At 42.6% G+C, this 25,328-nt stretch overlaps 1 protein-coding gene across 4 annotated transcripts in view; it reads right to left on the bottom strand.

The window, feature by feature from the left end:
* MCM8 (minichromosome maintenance 8 homologous recombination repair factor) overlaps positions 1–25,328 on the bottom strand; it is a 444,398-nt gene that overhangs the window by 234,009 nt on the left and 185,061 nt on the right. For all 4 annotated transcript variants that reach the window (XM_078649515.1, XM_078649512.1, XM_078649513.1 and 1 more), the window contains exons 11-12: positions 12,173–12,203; positions 9,036–9,176 (exon numbers count right to left, since the gene is read on the bottom strand). In XM_078649515.1, coding sequence (XP_078505641.1) covers positions 9,036–9,176; positions 12,173–12,203 — 172 coding nt within the window. The remainder of the gene's footprint in view (positions 1–9,035; positions 9,177–12,172; positions 12,204–25,328) is intronic.

Raw genomic sequence — 25,328 nt, 5'->3', positions numbered from 1 at the left:
GGACGTCCAAGCCATGCTATATGGGGAGCCCATTCCGAATCGACTACCTGAGGTGACGCGCTCAGTGTTGCTGGCATGGCGGGCCTCGCTCCGACACACGGGGTGGTCGGGGAAACTAACCCAGTGTACTCCCCTTTGGCAGGGGGCTTGGCTTCGGGAAGTCAGTGGGTTGCAAGGATTTAAAACTTGGGACCTTATTGGTATTTCCCAATTAGGGGACGTGTGGGCAAGGGGCCAGATGTTGTCCTTCCAGGAGCTCCAGACCTGTTACTCCCTACACTCCTCCCAGCTCTATAAATATCTGCAGTTGAGACATACCCTCCTCAAGCACAGCGAGGGCGACGCGAGGCTCCCCGAATACTGCCCCACCGAGGCTCAAACACTGATGGGCGACTTAAGTAATGGGGGGGTCTCCGGATTTACCGCACCCTAGTTAATAACACTCCCACATCTCTAGACAAGCTGAGGTACCAATGGGCGGGCCCCCTGGATGACGTAGATTGGCGTGATGCCCTTATGGCCCCCAGAATAGTCACTGTCTCTGCCAAACTCAAGCTGATTCAGTTATATTATTTACACGCTACGTACCTCACCCCCCTGCGCCTGCAGCGGGCGGGTTTGCGCACGGAAGCGTCATGTGTAAGATGTAAGCATGCCCCGGCCGACTTCCTCCATATGGTTTGGTCATGTCCCCGCTTGGGGCAGTTCTGGGGATCCATTGAGTGAGAGTTAAGGGAGGTATTGGGCTGGGAAGTTCCTCACGACCCACGTCATTCCTTGCTGGAGATCACTGATGGGCTGAATGGGTCCAGGAATGATAAGCTGTTCTACAACACAGCTATGATGGTGGCCAAGCGGGACATTGCGGTGGCCTGGAGAAGCCCTGATCCGCCTACCCTGGAGAGGTGGCAAGAGGGGTGGACTGGTGTGCGCCCCAAGAGAAAGCCATGTATACAGCTAAGGGGCGCGCCAGGAAATCTCCCAGAGTGTGGGGGAAATGGCTTGGGGCGTTGAAGGGTCTTGATTGACCGGATTCAAGCTTTCAATGGGTGTTTTTATGGGGATCGTGATTGGGGGTATAGTGATGATGTGAATGAACTTATATCTGTGATTTCCGTGATTTGGCGGATTTGTTTGTATGTTTTGGTTTTTTTTCTTTCTAAAATCAATAAAATGTACTTATCAAAAAACAATGATAGCGACCTCAACATTCTAGTGTGTGAAAGGTATATGAGAGGTGAGCATTGTTTTGGGCAAGAATGTAGTGCGCTAGCCACAAAACAGTAAGCAGCCTTGTTCCCCCGAACTCTACTACAGACTTCTCTTGGTGTGTCTCCCAGGACCAGCCAGGGACAGTGGGAAGGTCCTGAACAGCAGATTCAAGTGCAGTGAGACATGTACTCCAGAGAGGTCAACCACGACAGGGCCAGAAGGGAGAAATCAGACAGACCATCTTCAATTCTCCCGCAGACTAGAGGCGACGCCCTGCTCAACTTGGTTGGCTGGCGTTCAGATGGTGCAAAAGGCCACTCACAGCACAAGCAGTCACAAATAAAGGTTTCCCTTAGTGCAAACCACACCGCAAGACTGACAAAATGGCAAGGGATCTCAAACTACTTCCTGGAGCACCACTCAGTGGAGTGGATGCTAGGGTCTGATTGTCCAAGGAACACTAGATCGCTTACTCAAGTTGAGAGCACTAGGGTGCACAATCAGTGAAACTCATTCACGAGTAACTGTTATGTTCAACAATTGGGACTAGAAATGAAAGGGTGACGTTATACAGAGGTTTCCTAAAAATGAGACGCTCTAACTGTGCATAGTGTCCCTAGTGTAGTGGCTTCTTAAGTCTCACCGACAGAAGAGGGGATTTGCTTAATAATGAGTGCCACCCAGTGCAAGACTGGAGTGCCACTGGATGCCTACAAAGCACATTGACTTAAATCGATAAAGAGAAAGGAAATAAGGGATGGATGTGAAGCCTGGGATTCGAATAGTGACAAATTAAAGAATGGGTCTCACAAAACGTACAAGAAAATTGATGTTAAAGAACTGCCTGAGTATTGCGCCACTTGGTTCTGAATATATTATTTCTCAAGCTTGTCTAAAATGAATAGTGTTCCCTCCTTGCCAACTTTTAGGACAAATTTAAACCAATTCTTTTTTTAAGAGGACATTAAAAACAGAGAAGTCATGTTTTGGTAATGTGAAAAAAGAACAAGTTACTAATCATCGGGAACGCTTGTTCTGGGAGATACTCTATCTAAATGTAGGCTTATCACCTTTATCATACCTACAGGCACCAGGTGGATCCAGATCATTCTTCTGCAATGCTCCCGCGTGCCTGTAAGTGGTGCCATGTGGCTCTGCACAGACTCCACATCGCCAACAGTAGTGCATGTATAAACTCCATTCCTGTGCACTGATATACATTTCTTGTACTGTAAAACAAATTGCCTGTGTACAGATTCCTAACTTGGGATCTTTTTAGATGGCAAAAAAATCACTAATCAGAACAGGGAAGTGGGATGGCAATGAGGATTCTTTGTTTAGATTGAGTAGCCACCGTCATCTAGGGTGAGTGACCTATTCTTCTGATGGTTAGTTCCAACTGCATATTCCTTATTTTTAGAATAGATACCATGGCAGCCCCAAAGGTGGGGTCTGGGGAATGGACTTAGGCTTAGGCCAAAAAGTCCTGTAGAACAAAGCAGCAAAGAGACCTTCCCACTGAACATGGCTTTTGAAGTAGCAGTGTTTCATGAACGTATGCACTGACAACCAAGTCGCAACTAGGCCTATGTCTAGGTAGCGGCCTTGGCCCCGTTAGAATGAGTCCTCAGCCCTTCAGGAGCTACTTCTTGGCCAGTGTGTACCAGGTCTTAATACAGAGGATTATCCACCTTGACAGGGACCTCTTCTGCGCCGTCTTACTTTTCTTTGCATCAAAAAACCACAATGCATAGCATTTTTGTGTTCTATATAAACATTCTGAGCTTTCTTAGGGGAAAGGCAATGAAACCTCTCCTCTTTTGAGGAGAGAGGCAGTGCGACAAAAGCTGGCAGAGCTATCAAGTGGACAGCATAGAAGTGAGGCACGATATTCGTAAAGGAGCCACTCTAGTCCTCAGCACTCATTTGTGCAGACCGAAAGCACCTGGAGTTCACTAACGCAGCACGCTGATGTAATGCTGAGGAAGGAGACAGTCTATAGTGTTAAGAGATTTGAAGAACAGCTGTGCATTGGCTCAAAGAGTGTGCCCTTGAAAAATGCAAATACCAAGTTCTGATCCCATTGTGACATATTAAATGGTCTGGGTGGAAACTTGGGAGCCAAAACCGTTATAAAGTGGCAACTTAAACAAAGACAGTGGGTCAGGTAAGCTTAAAGAGGCTGTAGAGATCAACAAATATCCCTTCTTTGTCCCCACTGCAAAGCTTTGCTGGGCTTACAAACAAAGACAAGGAAAAGAAAATCAAAGTCTAACTTAGAAGAGGTTAGTGTTTCAGATACCACTTCAGGCAGCAAAATCTGTCTCAGCGCCCTCCATAAATCAACTTTGTGGAAGGGTATCTGGTAGGGTGGAAGACACCCATCATCTCGACCAGCAAATCTAACACATTTAGCTACTGTCACTCAGTCTCCATGCATGGAGGTGCAAGTTGTGGAAACTCAGACACAAATACTTGCCCTGTGGCTCCTCCCACATTAGAAGCCTCACTGGAGGGCAAATTCTCAGGAGCTCTGGGTACCACAATCTCCTGCCCCAGTCCAGGGAATAAGAAACACTAGGGCCTTGTCTGTTTTGATCTTCCTCACAACAAGATGCAGGAGATGTAGCAACGGAAATGAGCACAGGATTCCCTTTAATTCCAGCCAGAAAGGTTCTTGAATTGGTGATGCTGTGCATTCTTGATTGGTTATGAATAGCACTAGCCTGGACATACCACACTGCTCAAAGTCCCCTTGTGCAACCTTGGCATGAAGAAGCCACTCGTGGTCCACCAGAAGATGCCTGCTCGGTTCATCCACCATGGCAATCAGAGACCTTGCCAAGTGGTTGGCAACCAGGAAGATCCACCCACCACCAGAGGCATAGTGCCTCCTGACACAGGATCCAGGACACCACTTCCCCCAGCTGCTTGCAGAACAACATGGTGGTCGTGTTGTCTGTGAGGACCAGCACAGCATCCTTTTGGTGGATGGCAAAAAGCCTTTTTGGGCCAGATGAACCGCCAAAATATCCAGAAGATAGATTATGGAGCCAGTTCTTGGCGGGATACCAGAGGCCTCTAATCTCCACCTCTCCCTCCCAGTTAGCTCCCCCAAACCAAGCAGTGTGGAAGAAAGATAGCACAGCAAAGAAATGATGAGCAGGGCATAGCCTCTTTGAATGATCTGTACAACCCATTTATCTTTGACAGGCCTGAAATGAGTTGCTGAGAAAAAACTAACCCCCAGATGCATCAACAACCCATTTTGCGATTTGAGATTCCTTAAATGCAAATAATCGCAATTTAGCGATTTCTCAATTTGCGATTTTTGCATTTGGGATGATGCATCCCAAATGCAAAAATACCGGTCGCAAAGGGGCAGATTCTGAGAATCTGCCCCTTTGCGAGCGGATTTTTGTTTGATGGAACTAGCTGTATGTGGGTTAGTAGGCGTTGCATCGGGGAAGATTAACTGGAGGACTGTTGAACCTGTTGCCTTCTGCGATGTTTGCAGGAACAACATCTGTGGCACCAAAGGACTGAACCATGGATTGGGAAGGTAAGCATTGCCTACTGGCTAGCCCAATGGGAATAGCCTATGATTTCCAAAATGGATGGGGAAATTGATTCACTGGCACCAGTAGCTCCAAAGAGCTCAGCTGTGTTTAAATCATTCTTGCACTGAGCCTGTTTTTACCCTAACAGCCTGGACCACTGAAGGGCAGATCCATTAGGAACGTTTGCCCATCAGTCAAAAAACGAGTCCATCTTACCAAAGCGTGTTTTCTAAGCAGGATACTGGTACTAACTGACCTGCCAAGTCAATCAGTAGTATCCAGGCCCACATGGATTACTTACTTCGTTGTACTCTGTCCATCATGTACAGTTTGAGCCCGAGAAGGTACTTCGGGGCAGTTGGTAAGATCTCACTTGCCATATCTCACAAACCATGCATGTACCTGCCCAGTAAAAAAACGAATTTATGGACCCAAGGGTCAAGACTACAAGAAGAACACATTCTCTTACTAAAAGCATTATTCCATAAAGTCAAGGAACATGGACAAATTAAGCTAGTTCACATGAATTATCAGACACCCAATACCCTTTCTAGGCTACCACATACTGCAACTGACCTCGCCACCAAGTAGATTTCAAAATGGCCTATACACATAGTCAGATATTCTGTCAATCACACTGAGGGAGGAGTTGCAGCAGTAGCTGAATAGGCTTTCTTGAGTCGAGACACATGAAACACTGGGTTATTATTCCAGTGACCAGGAAGAGTTATTTGACTGGTGTAGTCCCAACTAGCTTTATGATTGGAAAGGGAAACACTTGGGAGTAAACTTAGAATGTACCCCCCAATTGAGAGGGAATGTGTGGATAGCCAAACCTTTTCCCCAATCCTGTAGTCAGGACAAGTAGTGTGATGTTTATCAGCAAAACCTTTACATACCGTACCCATCCCGGAGATTGGGGAACCGTGACCGCAGGCACTCGCGCCTTACCTGTCCTAAGATGATGAAGCCGAGTGTAAGGAATAGGCGATGTGTAGGGAATAGTGGTTGGTACAAAGCAAGATGGCATCTAGGTTTCCTTCTTGGTCAACAAGGGCAGAAAAGTATTTAAGGTCTACATTCTCAATTAGTCTTTGTCTGACAACTGTGAGCATTGTTTGGTTAGGTCATCCTCGTTTCAGTTCGCACCCGGCTCCCCTCCCCATTGTACCTGGATGGCTTTCATGAGTTCCTGCTGGTTGCTTACCTAGTCAGGAGTCATTCTGCTGTTGCCTATTTACCTCTCAGTCTTCCTCCTTTAGCTCCTATTGCCATCCTGGAATTTCCAGATGTAGCCGTAAGTAAAACTGTCCTATTTCCATCAGGTGAAGTTGAAAAGGGCTTCAAGGGGCTTTGTCATCTCTCCCCTGTTTCTCCAGGGCCTGCTTCTAAGTGCTTCAGTTATTTTTGATAAGTTCAAAGGATCTTAGGCTTCAGAGAGACTTCTGCCTATCTGGCTTGACACCAGTTAGAGGCTTGTTACACTCAGATGATGAAAACAGCCACTTGTTCCTTACTTATCTTCTGTGAGAGCTCATATACGGATGGACCTATCGTAGCGTAAAAACTGGGTGACCAAATGCGAGGGTGCAATGCACTGGAACAAAAAAAGAATATCCTAGTGATATATGCAGTGTGTTCTTATATGAGAACTCAACGTACATAACCTCAAAACTGTAGTGGCAAAGTAGCTTTTTCGTCATTCAGTACTATACCCTGGATTGATGAAACATATTCAGCTGTTTATCAGATATAATGCAAGATGTCAGTGTCTAACATGCATATCAAAGTAGAACAAAAAGTACCTGTTTGGTTAGTACATTGTCAGGGATGAGATTGCGACTATCACATTTTGCAAATTATGAATTTGGTAAGTACAAGTATGAGTTCAGCATGGACACAGACCATGAGGAGACGGACAACAATTATTAGTACAACAAGCCATAGGACATCCTCCTCAGGATTGTAAACATCAGACGTATAACACACACGGTCAACATAGATGCAGTCACACCCTGGCAATCCACAATCGCTCCCACGTCCCCATAGACATATAAAACTCTGCGACACATACAGTATCTCACTGCGCACATTGTGAATGAATGTCATTAAAAGCAATATCCCTTTACGGATTCCTATGTCTGCATTGGAAGTCTAATCCATTTTCACTACAATGTTGTTCTGGACAAAAAGCCGGTCTTTGAACAGCTTCAGCCTTATTTATACTCAGCCACAAATGCAATGTTTTTTGCCGTTTGTCACTTCATGGGGAGCAAACGATTCCACCTGAGAGGACAATATTTTTAAATCGCAGTTACAGAAAACCTCCATTTATTCTAAAAGATGTGATTTTCTGGTGTGGTTGCTGTCCGTATGTTACAGTGTTGAATTTGTGGTTGTTTCCCGCAATTTACGCAGTGGTTTGTTTGCATGTTAGTGGGCGGGAGCTGGTTGCTTTCCATGGACTTCGGCACAGAAGCAGGACTGGAGCCTTACTTCCTTGCTTCCCAGAGTGCCTTTTAGTACTGTCAAGAGTGCAGTTGTGATCTTAGAGATTATTAAAGCCCAGATACGGTAAACCGCATCTACGTTTTGGGGGGGGCGGAAGTCATCTATAACATTCTTCTGCCCGCCTCGCTCCCTGTGTCATGGCTCTTCCAATCCCCTGAAACCGGTTGGTCAGATAGCAGGTTTGGAGACCCTGCTATGCTCTCTGTGGGTCTACAATCGGGGCGGGTTTCTGCCTGCTCTCAGAATCAACTAACAAAGTGCTCTAATGCCCTCGGGCCGAGTTACAAACGTCACTGCTATATAAATCCGCAAACTTGAATTTTAATAAAAGTTTGAAAAAACTTTATTGGGAACACATTTAAAAACCTCTTCAAACAGAAAGCGAACTCCAGGCCAGCAAACTCGACTCTGTCTGTGTTATAAATGTTCTCACGACCAACCTGACAGATGGTGAAATCCGTAAGTGGAGTGGGGGAGGAAAAACTGCAATAAGAAAGCGGAATAACAAACCGTCTTCATAACACACCTTGGCCTTAATTCCTACTGTAGTCCTACACATTTTTAAAACAGAAATATTCCGCCTTTCTTTCACGAGTGTGGATTTGGATAAAATATGAGAAAATAGGGTGAAATCTGAAAGCATTTTCCTCACGTTTCCTTATTTTTAACCACACTTCAGCTGCGTATAAATGAGGCTGTTGGTGCCTCTGAGGATATGCCTCTGCAAAGTGATTTCTCCACCAGCACACATGCAGTGCAATAGCCACAAGGTTGCTCTGCGGCTCAAACTGAATCTTTCAGCACGATAAATAATGGTGCAACATTCATATACAACAATTTAAAATTACAAAGTTCAAAAGTTGTACTTTTGAACTTTGTAATTTTAAATTGTTCTTCATGTGTATGGGCACATTTTTAAAACTTTTTAATGAATGGTACTGCATTATTGTCATCAAATATTCAATTTAATTACATGTAATAAATTGTTCAATTTAAAAAAAAAACTGTTTTTTGAATATTGTTTTTACTTTATGTTTAAAATTGTATACTATTCACCAACTCACAAACAAGACCAGATTTGAACCCAAATATGCATGAATGCAAATGTCCTGATTAACGAGTTCGGTGGTGCGGGAGTGGGGCAGCACGTCACCGCACCAAACTCAACTGCCGGCCGACTGTTAAGTCCATGCCGTGCATGAATAGGGGTGCATGCACAAAGGAGGGCACACCATGTGCCCCCTGCATGCACCTAAGGGCCCAGAGGCAACAGGGGGCCCTTTAGGGCCCCCTTTGTTCCCTCACTGGCAGAATTTCATGGCATGAACACCACCATGAAATCCTGGCAGTGAGGAAAACTCGTAATATGCTTGGCAGTGCCGCAGCAGCACCGCCAGCATATTGCACGCCTCTGACTCCCGTACCACCGCTAGGGAACGTATTCCCCTGGAGGGCCGACCGCGTAGTAGACTGGTCCTCGACCGCCACCGCACCTCCACCACAGGTTTGGCGATCCGATGAACCGCCAAACAACTTGTAATCAGGGCCAAAATGTTTACCACACATACTGGAAATAGTAAAGATTTCACTAACTACCTAATAATGCATTGATGAAGTTGGATAGCACGGCTTGTACTAAAGGTTTCAATATTAGCAACCAAACCCACCTTCAACAATATAGGTTTGATACTGAAGTTAGCACCCGCTGAATTTGTGCTGGAAAGAAGACAAAAAAGACAAACTGGATCCTACCTGTAACATCTGACTCTTTCCAAGTCCTGGGTCTCCAACAACAAGAATATGGGGATCGCCTCGGACTGGAATCCTGTTTTTGTCATCTACATACTTTTGGCAGCCTCCAAAGAGAGCCAGAGATAAACCTGCTTTCACAAGCTGTAGTTCAAGAGAAAAACGCATAAGTTATATATAGGACAATCTTCTGGCATATCGCTATAATTTTTCAATAATTCTATTTCAGCTGGTAGTTTATTCTCTTACTCTCGTTGAGGAGATATTTTGAATATAAAACATTCTAATTGTTTATGCGGTTATGTAAAGCGAATATGGCTGCAAGGGACAACAATTAAGTAGCCCTTATATATGCCAATTAAAATCAAAATCATCCTAAATGTTTGACTGAAAAATACCACTCCAAAGTTACTGAAAAGCAAGTTACAAAAGCAGAGAATCTTACTCCTCGGCATAAGGGTTCAAATCTGTGAATGCGGACACCGCATCCTTTGAATCTGCGCAGTTCCAGATAGGGCCGCAAAGTCAGACAAACAGTTCATTATTCTAGAAATGGTCAAGTGGGTAAATATTAATTACAAATCTTACATATGTTCCGTTTTTTTATGATTTAAAAGAATATAACCAGGATGGAGAGGGAGCACAAGTATAAATGCACATAACCTTTCTTTGATATTCTTACAAAATGTAATAATAATCCCAGCACTTCACTCTACAAGTTGGTGAACTAGGAGTATAGTGAGAGAAGACAGGAATCCAATTACAGCAAGTTGTGGGAAGAGGTGTCATCAATCAAGGTATCATTTTTAGGGTCATAACCTATGAAATACTGTTTTGCAACTTTATAAACAGATATCCAGGCAGCTGCCCTAAAACGGCAGCTATTGGGACATTTAGTGAGAGCAGGGTGACTGCTTCTTTGTTGTGGAATGGGTCCGGACTCTGTCCAGACGAGGTCTGCTGACTATCTTTTAGCACACAATGATACAGAACACTATCCAATTGACTGCAGCATGCTTGGAGGTTATTAGCTGTGTGACTTCCATAGCTCCTGGGTCTTACTGAGATGATAACTAAGAGAGTTTTGTTTAAATTTAAGATAAGCAGAGATCTCCCTGCTGAATAATTTGGTCTAGGAAGAAAGATATATGTGGAAATCTTAAATAACCTGAGGAGCAAAGGCTGTGATCTGCATGCTGCAACGAAAAAGTGTGTAGTTCACAGGTACAGAGTTCTTGCAACTCACCCACAGGCCTGGACTCAGGGTTAGCCTCCATGGTTACCTCTGCAGTAAAAGAAATGTCAAGAAATTCATCCAAGTTCCTGTTCAGTCAGACTCACCGAAGTGAAGCTCAGCTGGGAGCACATAGCTCTTGACCTGGGGGAGATGCTGAGAAGTCTGGGCCTTCTCAAGAACACTGCAGTCTGATAGAGTTCACGCCTGTGTGTTGCTCTGGAAATAGCCTATGCCTGAAATCCATTTGGCAACAGAAGGCGTTCTCACGCCTTCCTATTTAGGCGTGTTTCACCAGTGAAACAAGCACCCGGCGCCCAGCCCCTTAAGGACTGGGTAGTCCTTTACTGCAACTGGAATTGCACATACAGGCTCTAGCATTAACAAACAAGGTGATGGATGGAATGCTTGAATTATTCTCAGCCAGTGGCAATCACTCTGGGTCGCATACTGCTCCATCATTTTTCGCCCACCATGCCACCTCAGTTTCAACCCAGCCATTTAGAAATCGATCTTGACCATGCTCCAAATAGGAAAAATTCAGTCCAAACTGCCAGGCCAGGTCCTCCCTAATTAATCACAGACACTGGTTATTACCAGAGGCCGCATCCCAGTTCATTGTTATTTTGCACACCATGCCACCTCAGTATGGACACAGACATATGCAAATCAGGCTTGACCCTACTCCAATGAACTGCCAGTCCAGGTTCTCCCTGAACTGGAACATAAGCCTGGCTGATGAGCACTAATAAGGGTGAAACCGGTCCTGAGTTGCTTTTCTTTGACCCGGTCTGGTTGTACTCTTATTAAAAGAAAGAATGAACCTTCATCTTAAAATAAAACATTGCATGAAAATGAGAGAGCAAAGATTACCCTTAAGGAAGACACTGGTACGTTTTATTGTGTAAAGCTCTCAGCTAATTCTTGATCAAAACAAAAAAAACATTAACTTTAGATAAGGAACATGTGTGTGAGGGCAATAGAATAAACCTCTCAAGTCTCCTCGACCTCTGTGAATTACGACACATTTGATAGAAGGATAAGCAGGGTGTAGCAGTGAGCAGCTAATCAATCGAATAAAGTTCAACAAACAAAATGTTTTGCCTAATAAAAAAAGCAAGCTTTTTTCACTTTGTTGTTAATACAGTCTGGAGTAGCGATTTAATGCTTTTCACTTTTGTATGGTACTATTGATTGATATAAATAATACAAATAAAATATCACACAAAGGAGAAAAAGTAGGGCATTACAGGGTTTGGAGGGCCTCTCATTTGCTGAGAGGAGACTACTGATGGATATACCTGTTGCCTTTTATCTCGTTTTTTTTACAGGGGTGTATTTTGCTAACTTGCCAAATTAACTTTGACAATGAGCTATTTTACAAATGTACTGTTCATGTAAATTGGATAAAATATGATTAGATTAATGGCTTTAGGTGGCTCCTACTATCCCTTACTTATATAGCGGAACCTTATATGAAGGTTTTTGTTTGTTAGGTTTTATTAAGATGAGCCCCAACTCATTTTTAGACACTATTTTTTAAGAGGTTTTTGCTGTATTTCTGTATTATTAGCAAAGCATTTTTATCCCTACAAAGGTTCAATTAAAAAAATTCACAGTATTTTAATTTAGATATGTCTATGAGTGTAATTTTGATACGAGATGACTTGTGGCTATTTTATTTTTACGTGCATTTATGGCCTATTTAGACCAAATAAAGAATTTATCGATTGAATGATATACATTGATAACATGATATGCTTAGACGCATTCCTATCACCTGCTGAAACTCAATAAAATTTGCTGTTGAAAAATACCCTTTGGAGAGATGAAGGAAGGATGCTTATATCTCAATACCAATGTCATACATTTCGATTCTAAATGTACATACAGAAAAAATCCTTACCTCGTGTCCGTATATGGTTGGACAAAGAGAGCTGCAATAACAAGAAATAGGTCATTCAAGTAATGCTTTATTTTATTAAGCTCTTCGGTATTACACAATGGTACAAAGTAGTCTCATTATTACTTGACAATATAAAATACATTAACGATAGAGGACCATCCATCAACTCTCTTGATAAAACATTATTTTGTCAGTGTTCTAAAGTTATATGATAAAATATGTTCTCTAATCTTCCAAATGGTTTGAAATTGCAGTGTTTAGTCAATTTCTCTTCTTGCAGCATTGAACAATTCCACAAATATAATTACACCAAGCATATTCTTTTGCAATAAATGGCATTTTATAAGAAATGGAGTATATGAAGGAACAGATACTAACATCTAATCCTAGTTTAGCATTCAAGGACATCAATAAACTGAATTATAAACAGTGTAGAAATCTATATATGCTTGGGTAGTTATAGTGAGGACCACGTTTCCATAGGAAATTGATTTTTTTGGTTTGCTAATAACTTTGGAAAGTTAAATGCAGATTTGTCAAACTGCGCCAAACAAAAGGCTCATCAACCTCAGCTCCTTCCTAGAAATTTTTACAGTGATCGGTCAAATGGGGCCGATAAAAATGGGAGTGGGGTCTTAAAATGTGTTTCCTCATGCAATTTTTCAGAGGAAAATTGAACAGCAATACAGCAAAAAAGGCTGAGAGGAATTGCACCAAATTTGGCAGAAAGCTAAATCTTGATCTAGAAACCTTTTTGTTATTTGGTATAATTCCATTCAGTAGAATTTGTGAAATTAACGCTCAGAATAATTGTATATTCAGCATATTTTTTTTTTGGGGAGGGGGTGTGCCTTGTGGAGGCCGCAGGAACCCCATACCCTGGGGCGGCTCTTCATTAAATGGGTAGGGGGACATGTGGCCCCCTTCCCTGAGCCTTGTGGAGGCTCTGGGACCCCATTACCCAGGCCCCTGTGTTTTAAAATTGGGAGTCCCGTCCCTCAACCTTATTTAGGCCCAGGAAACCACAAACCCCTGGGCCAACTTTTTCTAGTGGGGGGTGCAGCCCTCCTCCTCTAGCCACATGAAGGCCCTGGGGACCACATCCCCCAGGGAGCAAGATTTAAATTCTGCGGAGGAGACAAGTGGCCCCCCTCCCTAAACCATTCTTCGGCCTCAGAAACCCCATCCCTGGGGCCCGATACTGCTGCATTGTCCCAGGGACCCCATCCTTATGGATATTGGTGTTCCCTGCCTACGGGAGTCGGTATAGGTCAAATAAACTTTATTCCCTGCCCACACTTCCTGGGCAGGAAATACAACTTTGCTCTTGCCAGGGTGGGAGCAAAGCAATAGAGCTGGCTGGGGCCGCCACGTCACTGGGACTCCTCTGAAGTCCCCAAGGATCTGGCCTGATTTCCGTGCGCTGGAGTACCCTCATTAAAAAGAAAACCACAAAAAAAAAACTTGCTGGTTCCCCCAGAGGTGCGAGTTAAAGTTACTTTAGGGCATAAGTTATAGTTACCCGAGACAACTCCTTTGTTTTTATTTTCAGTGAAAGACAAAATATATATATATATCTCACTGCCACACCAGGATTTCAACATGTGCAATACTGGAAACGGTTTATAGATGATGTTTTTTGTATATGGGAGGGGGATGAGACGAGTGCACAGGTTTTTATTGATGCACTCAATGATAACCAAGAAAATCTTTTCTTCACCTCTAATATCAGTAAGGTACAAGCAGATTTTTTAGATGTTCATCTAATGATTGAAAACAATACTGTATCTACCTCTCTTTTCCGTAAACCGACAGCTGGAAACAGCATATTACATGCCAGTAGTAATCATCCAAAGCATGTGATTAATAATGTCCCATATGGAGAATTAGTGCGGGTCAAGCGAATCAGTAGTACCCCTGAAATATTTGAACAAGAAGCTAGGAATACAATTAATAGACTCAAAGTCAGAGGGTACAGTGATAAGGTTTTAAATAGTGCCCTAAAGAAAAGTCGTGAAAAATCTAGAGAATCTTTATTAAGATCTGATGCACGAGAACCCACTCCAGAAAATAATACTCCTCGCTTGATTCTAACCTACAGCAAGCATGAAAAACAAATAAGGTCCATTGTCAGAAAACATTGGCCTATTTTGATGACAGATGGTTTTTATGGTGAGATACTACAAGGTGCTCCTATGATAACCTATAAAAAAATCACACAGTATGCACAACAGCCTAGTGAAAACTAGCCCAGAATCAGGTGGTGGCAGCACCTGGCTCAAATATAAAGGATTTTTTAAATGCTCCACGTGTAGGGCGTGCAAATTTGGAGTTAACACCACTCACTACAGCACACCTTTCTGTCCCATTAGGAAGGCCATTCGGGGCAATTTTAATTGTCACAGCGAGTTTGCTATATACGTCCTGACTTGCACCTGTGGTCTGCGATATGTGGGCAGCACTAAGCTACAGGTGCATGTCAGGATTTTGCAACACTTGCGTGCAATAGTGAACAACGACAATACATACCCCATGGCACGCCACTTCAAATCAACACATAATAATGATCTGTCACAGTTGACTTATTTCGTTATAGATGTAGTGGCCCCTCTCAATCGTGGAGGTGATAGAGAGGGACTTCTAAGAAGAAGGGAGACAGAGTACATAGTGGAGCTGGATAGCAAATATCCCAATGGGCTCAATACAACTGAAGATTTGCATCATCTTTTATGAATTGTGCGCAGTATGTATATAGTGACGTATATAGAAAATATGAAATAAATCCTGATGAGGATTTTTTATTTTCTTTGTTCTTCAAGGGCCGGTATGGATTCAAGATCACTATATCCAATATAAGAAAAATTAAGGCAAGAAGTTGTACATATGGGGAAGTAATGATTCAACCATATCTTTCGAGATAATGAACTGATAACAAGCTGAAAATACGGTTAAATTCTCTTCAAACGACTATGTACATATTTTAAAAAAGTAAAAAGTCACATTTTTTGTCAATTACCAAACACAAAGATTTTTTTGTACTTTGTTGTTTTTTTTAAGTGTCTCAATCACTAATATATGTATTATCACTTAGGGTTTGAGTATGGACTATAGGGGAAATGTGAAAAAAGCCAATTTATGATAAATAGTTTTTGTTCTCTTATATCCAATAGATAAAGACCAATAGTCAACAACTTTTCTATTGTACATATTTGTAGATATTGTATATGTTATGTAATTGTGTATATATAGGAATCACATATATATATTTTTTTTATATATATATTTTTGTATTTGTACAGAGAGTTTGTTTGTATTGTGGGGTTGTTGTTCTGATTGGGTCTGTAGGAGTTGATATTTTAACCCTTATATGATGGATTGGACAATGAGTGTCTTATGAGAACATTTTGGCTTATTGCATTCATGCAGTTATATATTTCCTTTTTTCCTTTTCTCCTGTTTATCAATGGTAAGGAAGGTGGGTGTCGTGAAGTATTTTATTTATGTTCATGCACCATGTGACTCACTTTGGAGGTGGAGCACTGCAAAGAGAAAATGTATTTAAAAAAATGCTGACCAGGTGTCTGGTGTGTGATCAAGAGCACGAGTTGCTCGAAACGCGTCGCCTGAGAGGAAAATAAAATCTACCTGACTGCAGCCTGGGGTCCGTGTCTTCTGTTGCTGAATGTTTGCAGTGCTGAGGACTTGGTTTTTATATATATATATATATATATATATATATATATATATATATATTAGCAGCCCGTCCCGACATTGTCCGGGAGCAACAGGCTTCCCCGACCCCCGCCCGCCCCGACATTGACCAGCAGCCCGGCCCCCGCCCGGCTGTCCCCCGCCTTCCCCGACCCCCGCCTGCCCCGACATGGGTCCCCTTATCTCAGCCGCCACTCCTCCCACCTGTCCGCTGCTGATATACTGCTTTAAATATGTCTGTTCATCTTTGCAGAGGTGTACAGCTGACCAATCCGTTCTACAGAGTGTACATTGGCTGGGAAAGCTTACATCATAGCTAATCTTTTTGGCCTAGAGGTGTGTTAATGATTGCTGTTTCACCATAAAAACACGGGATCATTCTCTTTTCTCCTGCAGCCCGGGCCCCCGCCCAGCCCGTCCCCCGCCTGCCCCGACATGGGTCCCCTTACCTCAGCCGCCGCTCCTCCCACCTGTCCGCTGCTCGCACCACCGCTGGCCTGTCCGCTGCTACTCACGTCTGCGCTCTTCCCCCGTGCCATGTCCGCCGCTCCCTTACCTCAGCTGCCACTCCTCCAGCCTGTCCGCTGCTCGCACCGCCGCTGGCCTGTCCGCTGCTCCTCACGTCACCACTCCTCCCCTGCGCCATGTCTGCCGCTCCTCGTCGCGCTCCTGGATGCCGCTCCTTATCGCGCTCCTGACGTGAGCACGCACGTCGCGGCCGGCGCTACTTCGAAGGGACTACTTTTTTTTTTTACTGTAAATTTTCTAAATAACGTTTTTAAAAAAATGTATATAGCCTATAACCATCTACACACCCTGACGATTCCAACGGTGTATCGGGTGTGTGGATTGGCGCTGTGGTTCCCGAGTTTACCCGCCTCAAAGGCTGAAAGTTCTTCCTTTATTATAGTAGTATAGATATATATATATATATATATATAGAAACAGGAAAGTCGACCCCTTAAGGAATTCGAAGGACGACAGCGGACCCAAAATTTGAAGGTGCAATATTTTTTATTTGTGCAAGTAACCCCGCACCTTAGCCATGACGCGTTTCGGGCCTCCTTGGCCCTTGATCACACGACACGCTATGGAGTGAAATTCAGAAATTTAAAGTGACAGTGCAAGTTGCAATCGACAACGTCACCATAGACAAAGTCAAGCAGCTCGTCATTTGCTTTAAAAGCATCAATAAATAATGCTTGTTAAAATTGCAACAACATATTTACACAAGTAAATGGTAAAAATTAATAAAGGTAAGAGTTAGCGAAGTTACTGCTAAAATAGCAATATAAAAACCGTATTTAACACTAACTCCTGTATAAATAACATACCTTCAACGGTTGGAGCTGGGAATAATTGTAAAATACAATAAAACGTTATAGATATTCCTCAGTACATTTAATCAAATGCCATGACACTGCTAATTACTAAAAATCGATATCAAAAGTAACTCGCAGAGATGTGTATATATATATATCACGCTCACGCTTGCTTCCGAAGTTTGAGAATCACTCGAACACCAGCATAGAGTTGCAAGCATAACTCTTTATTACAGGTACAGAGTTATGCTTGTAACTCTATGCTGGTGTTCGAGTGATTCTCAAACTTCGGAAGCAAGCGTGAGCGTGATATAAGGGCGGCGTCCGAGCCGTCGAGAATGCACCAGCCCGGTAACCTGGGGGCCACCGGGGATGACATCAGCCATCTCCGCCTTGTGGAACATCAGCTAAGGATTGAGGGGGGCGCCTTCCTGCGGGGGCTCATCTGCGGGCCCCTTGATTCCAGCAGAACATTGCACTTTATTAATGGACTAATCTGGCACTGCAACTCCCAGAACTCTTTGCGCAGTTTTCATACAGAACAGCCCATTGTAGGGCGCGCTATCGTGAGTAATTAGGAGCAGCTGTGACCAGATTGTGCTCTTCGTCTACCACAGCCCATGAAGAAGATTTATTTCGAAACGCGTCGGCAGTGGAGTACGAGCTGTGAAAGGATAGCAGGCCGACGGCCCCTGTACCTGTAATGAAGAGTTATGCTTGGCAACTCTATGCTGGTGTTTGAGTGATTCTCAAACTTCGGAAGCAAGCGTGAGCGTGATATATATATATATATATATATATATACATACATACATACATATACACATACACATATACACACACACATTTATATATATATAAATATGGTCCAGTGGAAGGCTATGTGTGCTAAATAAATAATTCTTGAAAATCCGACCCCTGTTTTGTTGATGTGTATTCTCGCTGGAGGAGAAGGTTCAGCGAAGAGTGAATTTGTGTGTGTATATATATATATATATATATATATACATATATATATATATATATATATATATATATATATATATATATATATATATATACACACACACACATATATATCGTGGAAACAGTCCCTCCCGACAAGAGAGACTCAGAGGCCGAAGGGGTTTTCTGAGAAGCCAGCTCGTATTTATTCCTCTTCTGGCAGCGGTGGCGAATGCATTTCGGCTTTGACAGCCTTCCTCAGCGCCCAACGCAGAACACACCCATCAATCCCCACCTGTGTAAAATACTGTCCAGCGCTCGCTGCTCCTCCCCTAATGAAGTTGTCACACCCATAGCAGTTTGTTGCGGATGAATAAACTACAGATCCCAGCAGGCACTGTAACGTCCAGCCTGGGTGGGTGGTGTGGCGGAGTGAGGCAAAACAATGGGTTCGCGCTGATTACAGGTAGGTTGTGTGCACATCCAAGTTGAGGAACATCCACGGCCGGCTTCCTTGGTCCCCTTACTCCGCAACTTCCAGCTCCACAGGAACACATGCGGGGCAGGGGCAGTCAATGCGGACTTTGCACCAATCGGTAAAATACCTATGTCTCCCCGGAATTCCTGTGGCTGCTGGCGGTCCAAAGGAACTGTCGATACCTCGACGTATTGCAGCTGCAAGCAGTCTGATGCCAGTATTTGTCCTTTGACCTTTGGTGTCGCGGGGCCTTCCGTAATGCGTCCCTGGCAGGCGCAGCAAAATCTCGTGGAAACAGTCCCTCCCGACAAGAGAGACTCAGAGGCCGAAGGGGTTTTCTGAGAAGCCAGCTCGTATTTATTCCTCTTCTGGCAGCGGTGGCAAATGCATTTCGGCTTTGACAGCCTTCCTCAGCGCCCAACGCAGAACACACCCATCAATCCCCACCTGTGTAAAATACTGTCCAGCGCTCGCTCATATATATATACATACATATATACACATATATATATATACACGCACACACATATTCACTGTAAATAAAAACAAAGATTACAAAGACGTGATAGTTAGGCCGCAGATTTCACTCGAAAAAACCCACTGAAATTCAGCAGTTATGGTTACCTGAGCTAACCATAACTTACGCCTCAGCAAAGCACTAATTATGATCTCACATATTACATCACTCATGACATGGTCAGTGAGATCCCTGATGACATCTCGAATGACATCACTGATGACATTGCTAATGACATCATCCACTGAGTGTAAGTATTTTGTAAACGTTTTTGAGACTTAAAGATATATACTAAGCTACTCCATAAGTTAAAATACTATTCTTTCTGTACTACTGAGTGATAATATTTTTAACATGTGAACCGAGTGGTTGTGTGACTGTCTGTGTCTGTGTGTGAGTGGCTATATAGCTGTGTCAGTGGCCATATGAGTTAGTGAGTGGGTATGTGAGTGACTGTATGGTTATGTAAGTGGGTGCAGAATGGCTCTATGAGTGAGTGACAGTGTGTGAATGGCTGAGTGAGCGGATGTGGAAGTGCTTGTATGAATGTGTGAATGGGTTTGTAAGTGGTTGTGTAAGTGCTTGTATGGGTGAAAGAGTAGCTGTGTTGAGACGCTGCATGGGTGAATGAGAGGGTGCCTGAGTGGCTGTACAAGTGAATAACTGTGTGTGAGTAGTTGTATGGTTGAGTATGTGGCTGCCTGAGTGGCTGTGTGGGTGAGCGACTGCTAGTATGAATAGCTGTATGGGTAAGTGGTTGTGTGAGTGGCCCTATGAATGAATGAGTGGCTGTGTGAGTAGTTGTATGGTTCTATGAATGGGTATGTGAGTGGTTGAGTGCATGTGAGTGGGTGCATGAGAGGTTGTATAGGGGTGTGAGTGGGTGTGTTTGTGTTTCTGTGGATGTCATTTGAAATGTCATGAGTGATTTCACTGACCAGGTCATGAGTGATCTAATATGTGAGGTCATCAGCAGTGCAGTGCATTGCAGGGGCGTAAGTTATAGTTAGCACAGATAATTAGAACTGCTGAATTTCAATGGTTTTGTATGAGTGAAAACTAAGCCTTACTAGAACGTCTCAGTAACCTTTGTTTTTTTCTGTGAATTTCAGATTTTATAATTCTAAATCCTAAAAGGAGCAATCATCTACATCAATCCAACAATGCATTCAATTGTTAATGACTTTAGAACAACAATCAATAAAGAGAGCTTGGTACGAGATAAAGAGTTTTGTTTTTCTATGTTTTAAGTTTTAATCAGAGTTATTAAATACAAATTAATATTTCAATACAAGGTAAAATAGAATATTAGTCAAGATAACAATAAATATGGTAATAATGCAACAAGTGCGTTACATATAGGAAGTTCCCTAATCAAATATATTGTTAAAAGGTAAAATAAGGTGTCAGTTCAGATATTTAATAAAGAGGTCTGATGAGAGAATCAATGCATAAGCATAAAGCCTTTGCATGATAAGCTGGAACTTATTTTCTGCTTTAAATCAGCAAACAATCAATGAAAATAGGTTAGGCAACCTCTCCTGTAGAGAAGTACCAGAAGCTCAAAGACGAGTCTCCTATCAAAATGTCGGGGAAGGAATCCGGCTGCTACTCTAGGAATATGCACTAATATAAACCCACAACATTCCAAATGGCATCAAGTGCCTTTTCGTCTCCTGTACTATTCAATAAGAATGCAGTAATCTCCTAGGAATAGATAAACTCCCCATCATCTCACACTCGTATAGTTGTCTTTAGACGTTAGTCCTTGGAAAGTAACATCATTCACATTCTGTAGTCCAGACCGTTCTTCTCATGAATCATCCTTCCTGTTGCCTTCTCTCCTCCAGATGAGAACCTCTCTATCAACTATGTAGTACAAAAGAAATGCTTATTCACTAACTAACAGAAGGCTTCTGGAAAGTTACAACATCTGCAGCAAAAGAGAAAAAAATCTATTGGAAAATAACGGTTCAACGTGAAAAACAAGCCTTTGATTGTTAATGCATTATTATCAGTTAACATGGCATCAACAGTTAAGCTAACTTAAATCAGCACTTATTTACTTCACTTGTAGGCCTATAAAATGTAAGTTTGATTATGTGTTATTTAAATGCATGCTTTTGCATATTCTTAATAAAAGCGTTTTTGTTTGCAAAGATTTGCTCTTGCATAACATATTTTTCGTTTTCTTGACACATCTCTTAAACTATCTGCCTGTATGCTCCGGAAGTCTTGAAGATGAATTGATGTTATTGCTACATTTGTCACATTAAACCAGATTCCATAGAGTGGTTTTTTATATTTGCTTGTTGAGGCAATACATCACGGCCGCCTGTCTGTCTGTAGGAGAATTCTGTTTGGTGTCAGAGAAGACAGGATAGCCCCAAGGGCTAAATACACCAGCCTCAATTCCATAAAGTTGAATAGAATACAAACCCAGAAGAGCTTCCCATCCCCCTTAGGAGGGATCTATTATACTTCGAGTAGGGACATCTTCGAGAAAAGTAATGCCCTTGATTAAATTGCTGGTGTCTAATCACCACTGAGGGGGGACTGTGGCACTGATCAGCATAGTAGTGGTCTGGTGTCCCACCTGCATTCGGTCTGATTCCACTACTAATCACACATTGCTGTAGCTGTATAGTTTTTAATTTGGTGTTGGAAACAATGAGTATGTATGATGCAAAGAAGCATAGGAAGGATGGTATCCGTCGAGCTATAGGCGAATAGTTTTTTTCAATTGCAGGCATTTCGCCCAAATTAATATTACTTTCTCTTAAAAATGAAAAAAATAAAAAACAGCTTCCCACTAGGAGCATTCAAGGTAACTCCTAGATAAATGAATTTGTACATTTTTTGAAGTTTATATTGAAATATGCGCCCGAAGTACAAGGAATTAGAAAAGCTCTTGGGTCATCTGGAATTCCTGAACTGCTTTCTAGGGAGAACTGGGCTTGATGAGCCAGTCACACAAACAGAAATATGAAAAATTGCTGTTTTAATAGATGGGCTGCAAAGACCAGCATGCATCTGGAGAATGTGCGTGGTGCAGATTGATACCAAGCAGGACAACTTGGGTATTATCAAAACTTGCAATTCATGAATGGAAATAAACATCTTGAAGGCATTAACACACATCTAATCGATTTAAAGTTGTGAAAATATTTGGTGCAAAGCTAGCATGCTACATGTCTCTTTCCTCATCCATTAATTTACTGTTTTAGGTCCTGAATCGGTCGGGAATATTGTTTGGGACCTTTTGGTATGAATCAGGGAATATTTGGAGTAAATTCATTGTCTCATTGAGCAGGTGGAACAAGTGCTCTAGTTATTTCCCGTAGAAGATTATTTTCTACTGCTTTCTTGGTTCAAACTGATTGAGGTGGAGTATTGAAGCTTAACAAATAGCCATTTTGCACAATATCCAAATGTCTTTGGTGATGCTTTGTCACGCTTTGTCATAGTTTGTGACACTTCTCTCCCTATCAACTCTATCCAGAAGTGGTGCTTACAGGGGGGGGAGCATTAAGCCATGATCCTGCTGGATCAGGGAACTTACCTGATGTTTGATGACTTTCTAGGCCTTTAGATTGATGATTCTGCCGGCACAGTTGCCGTTGTGGCTGCTGGTATAGCCAACGAAGGGGGTTTAATCCTCTTATGCGGTTGCTGGTGAAAACATCTTAGTCTGGATACGTAGTGTGATCTAAAAAAGATTTTCTTTTCCTTAAGACACCCCACTTGATGGTCTTTGCCTCTGCTTTAATTTTCTACTTCTCCTCATCAACATGACGTTGAAACAACTAAAATTATGAAATACAGATTCATCAAATCTAGTAGAACTATTAAACTATTAAATTTAAGCATTTGTCTCACCCCCCTGCCTGCCTCCTTGTATGTCGGTTTAAGAACTACTCGCCTCCACAACATTGCAGAGTGCCTAATACCCATTTCCCAGTGCCTTCGTAGGGGGGGAAACTTCCTCTGTACCCTCCCCAGGACATCCTCTTATATTATATAATATCTGTGCATGTGTCCCTCAATCAAGAAGCATAGTCAAAAAACACCATGGCTCTATATTGTTCACCTATAATGGCTATCTCGCATGTGTCTTTAGGTGTTTCTGGGGTTACGTCGGATGTTAACAATCCCCTGCCCATTGGTTGTTGTTTTACCGGGTCTTTTGTTCAATAGTTAGACCATCTCAGTATTGTTCCTCGTGTAGGTCTTGCATCTCGACAGGTTGTGCCCATAGCAGTTCGCCTCTGAATAGAGGTAGACCTCCATCTGTTCAGTTCTCTTGGCCCTCTTGGAATTTTGATGGTCTTCTAAATCGTCAAGCATACCGACCAAGCAAAGCGGTCCTGGCGGTTTAGCGCACTTTTATGCCCAGTGTGTTATTTTACTTGTCTAAGGGCACTGTTGTAATCAGAGGTGAGGAACATAGTTTACACACAAAAGAAATGATCAAAGAGTTCATATGAGGCTCTCCTTTAAAAAAAGCTGGGTCTTCCCATGGATCGTGCACTTCATTTACCTTGCAGCTACCACTTTGTAGAAACTAATTCAAAACAGTCAACAACCAGTCACACATGTGGTCTAGCAGGGGCCTTAGGCTTTGGGCTTTCTACTATGACTAAAATAGAAATCTGAGACTTTTCCGGTGAAATATTCTGCTTTGATGCTCCTCTTTCGAATACATCCTGGAACGTCACAATTTCATTAATGGGACAGACTCTTATCAGAGACACCGCTGGAGATGTGGTAAGTAGGAGGTTGAGTTTGTCTCTCAATCAGCAGCATATCTTCTGGAAGGAGAAGGAGTAGGTGCAGGTTTCATTCTGTACTTTTAGAACTGTTCTGTTTTCAGTGATCTTGAACATGAGAGCAAACAATCGTAGCTTTCGAAGGTTCTCAAGTTACAACCCTAGATATTAGAGGCACAAACAAACTTGGCTAGGGCAAAGTCCCCCAAGTGGATTTTCAAGATTCTAGTGAAGGCAAAACTTCTTGGCAGAGGTGAAAATGGTATAAGCAAAGGTGTGATTGTAGTAGCCATCAAAAACCCTTTAAGAACCTCACAACATGACCTGGTGACAAATCTGCCAATTCAACCTCTGATGAAGGCTTGTAAGATGGTAACTTGGATATTGACTGTAAAGCTCAAAACATGTAGATGGAAAGTGTCTTGTAAGTTAATGTTTCTTCAAAATATGCGTCAACTTCAAATGGCACAAAATCAAGTGCCATGATGATGACTGTCTACCTAACAGATGAATGTTTTGAGGTTTTCTTTACTCCTAAATGCCTTCTTAACATCATATCAGTCCCTGATGTCCAATTTGTACTATAACCGGAGCAGGACCTTGTTATGTCTTGCATAGTAGTCTGCCTTGCTTCTACCCAACATCTGCAATTCGTCTTCCCTGGTGGATACAGATTTGTTACGCCCTCTCCTCTGCACTTATCCTTATTCAGGAAACGTGATATAAGCCTTAGGCGTTAGGATACATTTTATCCATCAAAAAAATTAAAACAGAATGTACAGCTGACATTCAGGCACAAGACGTGCCTCTATCTGCCCTCTGTCCACCAACAGCATTTCAGCTACCTTTAAAAACACGTTTGGCTTGTGTTGCCATCGCACAGTCAACCATTTAAATGATTGAACAGCAACCTCCAAATCCCAGGGAGTATGTCTAGAGGAAGATTAAAGTTGCCCCTTCGGTCCAACAAAACACTACCCTTCTAAGGATGACATGATCAATGAGAGCAATAGTCGGTTCAGAGGATAAGCTTAAAGCAGAGACACCAAGTCAGTGTGATCACAAATAGAAAGACTTACAGTGTTAATGCAGGAACTGACAGCAACCTCTAAATCACCGAATGGATCCTGGGAACAATGATGGTCCTTTGCTTCAGTCAGATATTCTCCACTATGTAAGGCACAGTCAGCAAAAGGAAATCAACATGTTCACACAAATAGCTCATAGCGGAGACGCTGGACAGGCTAATAGTAAACCACAAGGTTGGCTGCATCGGAATGGCTGAGTTTAGAAGTAACCTGCTGGAAAAAGTACATATTTCACAGTAGGTTTCTGGTGCCACTGAAAAGTTGGCTTCAGTACCTTACTCCATTGTTACCCTAGGTCACTTTCAGCAAGAGAACAATAACTTGTT

This window comes from Lissotriton helveticus, chromosome 6 (assembly GCF_964261635.1).
Source record: "Lissotriton helveticus chromosome 6, aLisHel1.1, whole genome shotgun sequence".
NCBI classification, from domain to species: domain Eukaryota; kingdom Metazoa; phylum Chordata; class Amphibia; order Caudata; family Salamandridae; genus Lissotriton; species Lissotriton helveticus.
Note: the sequence above shows the minus strand (reverse complement) of the source record. Positions and strands in the feature narration are given on the sequence as shown.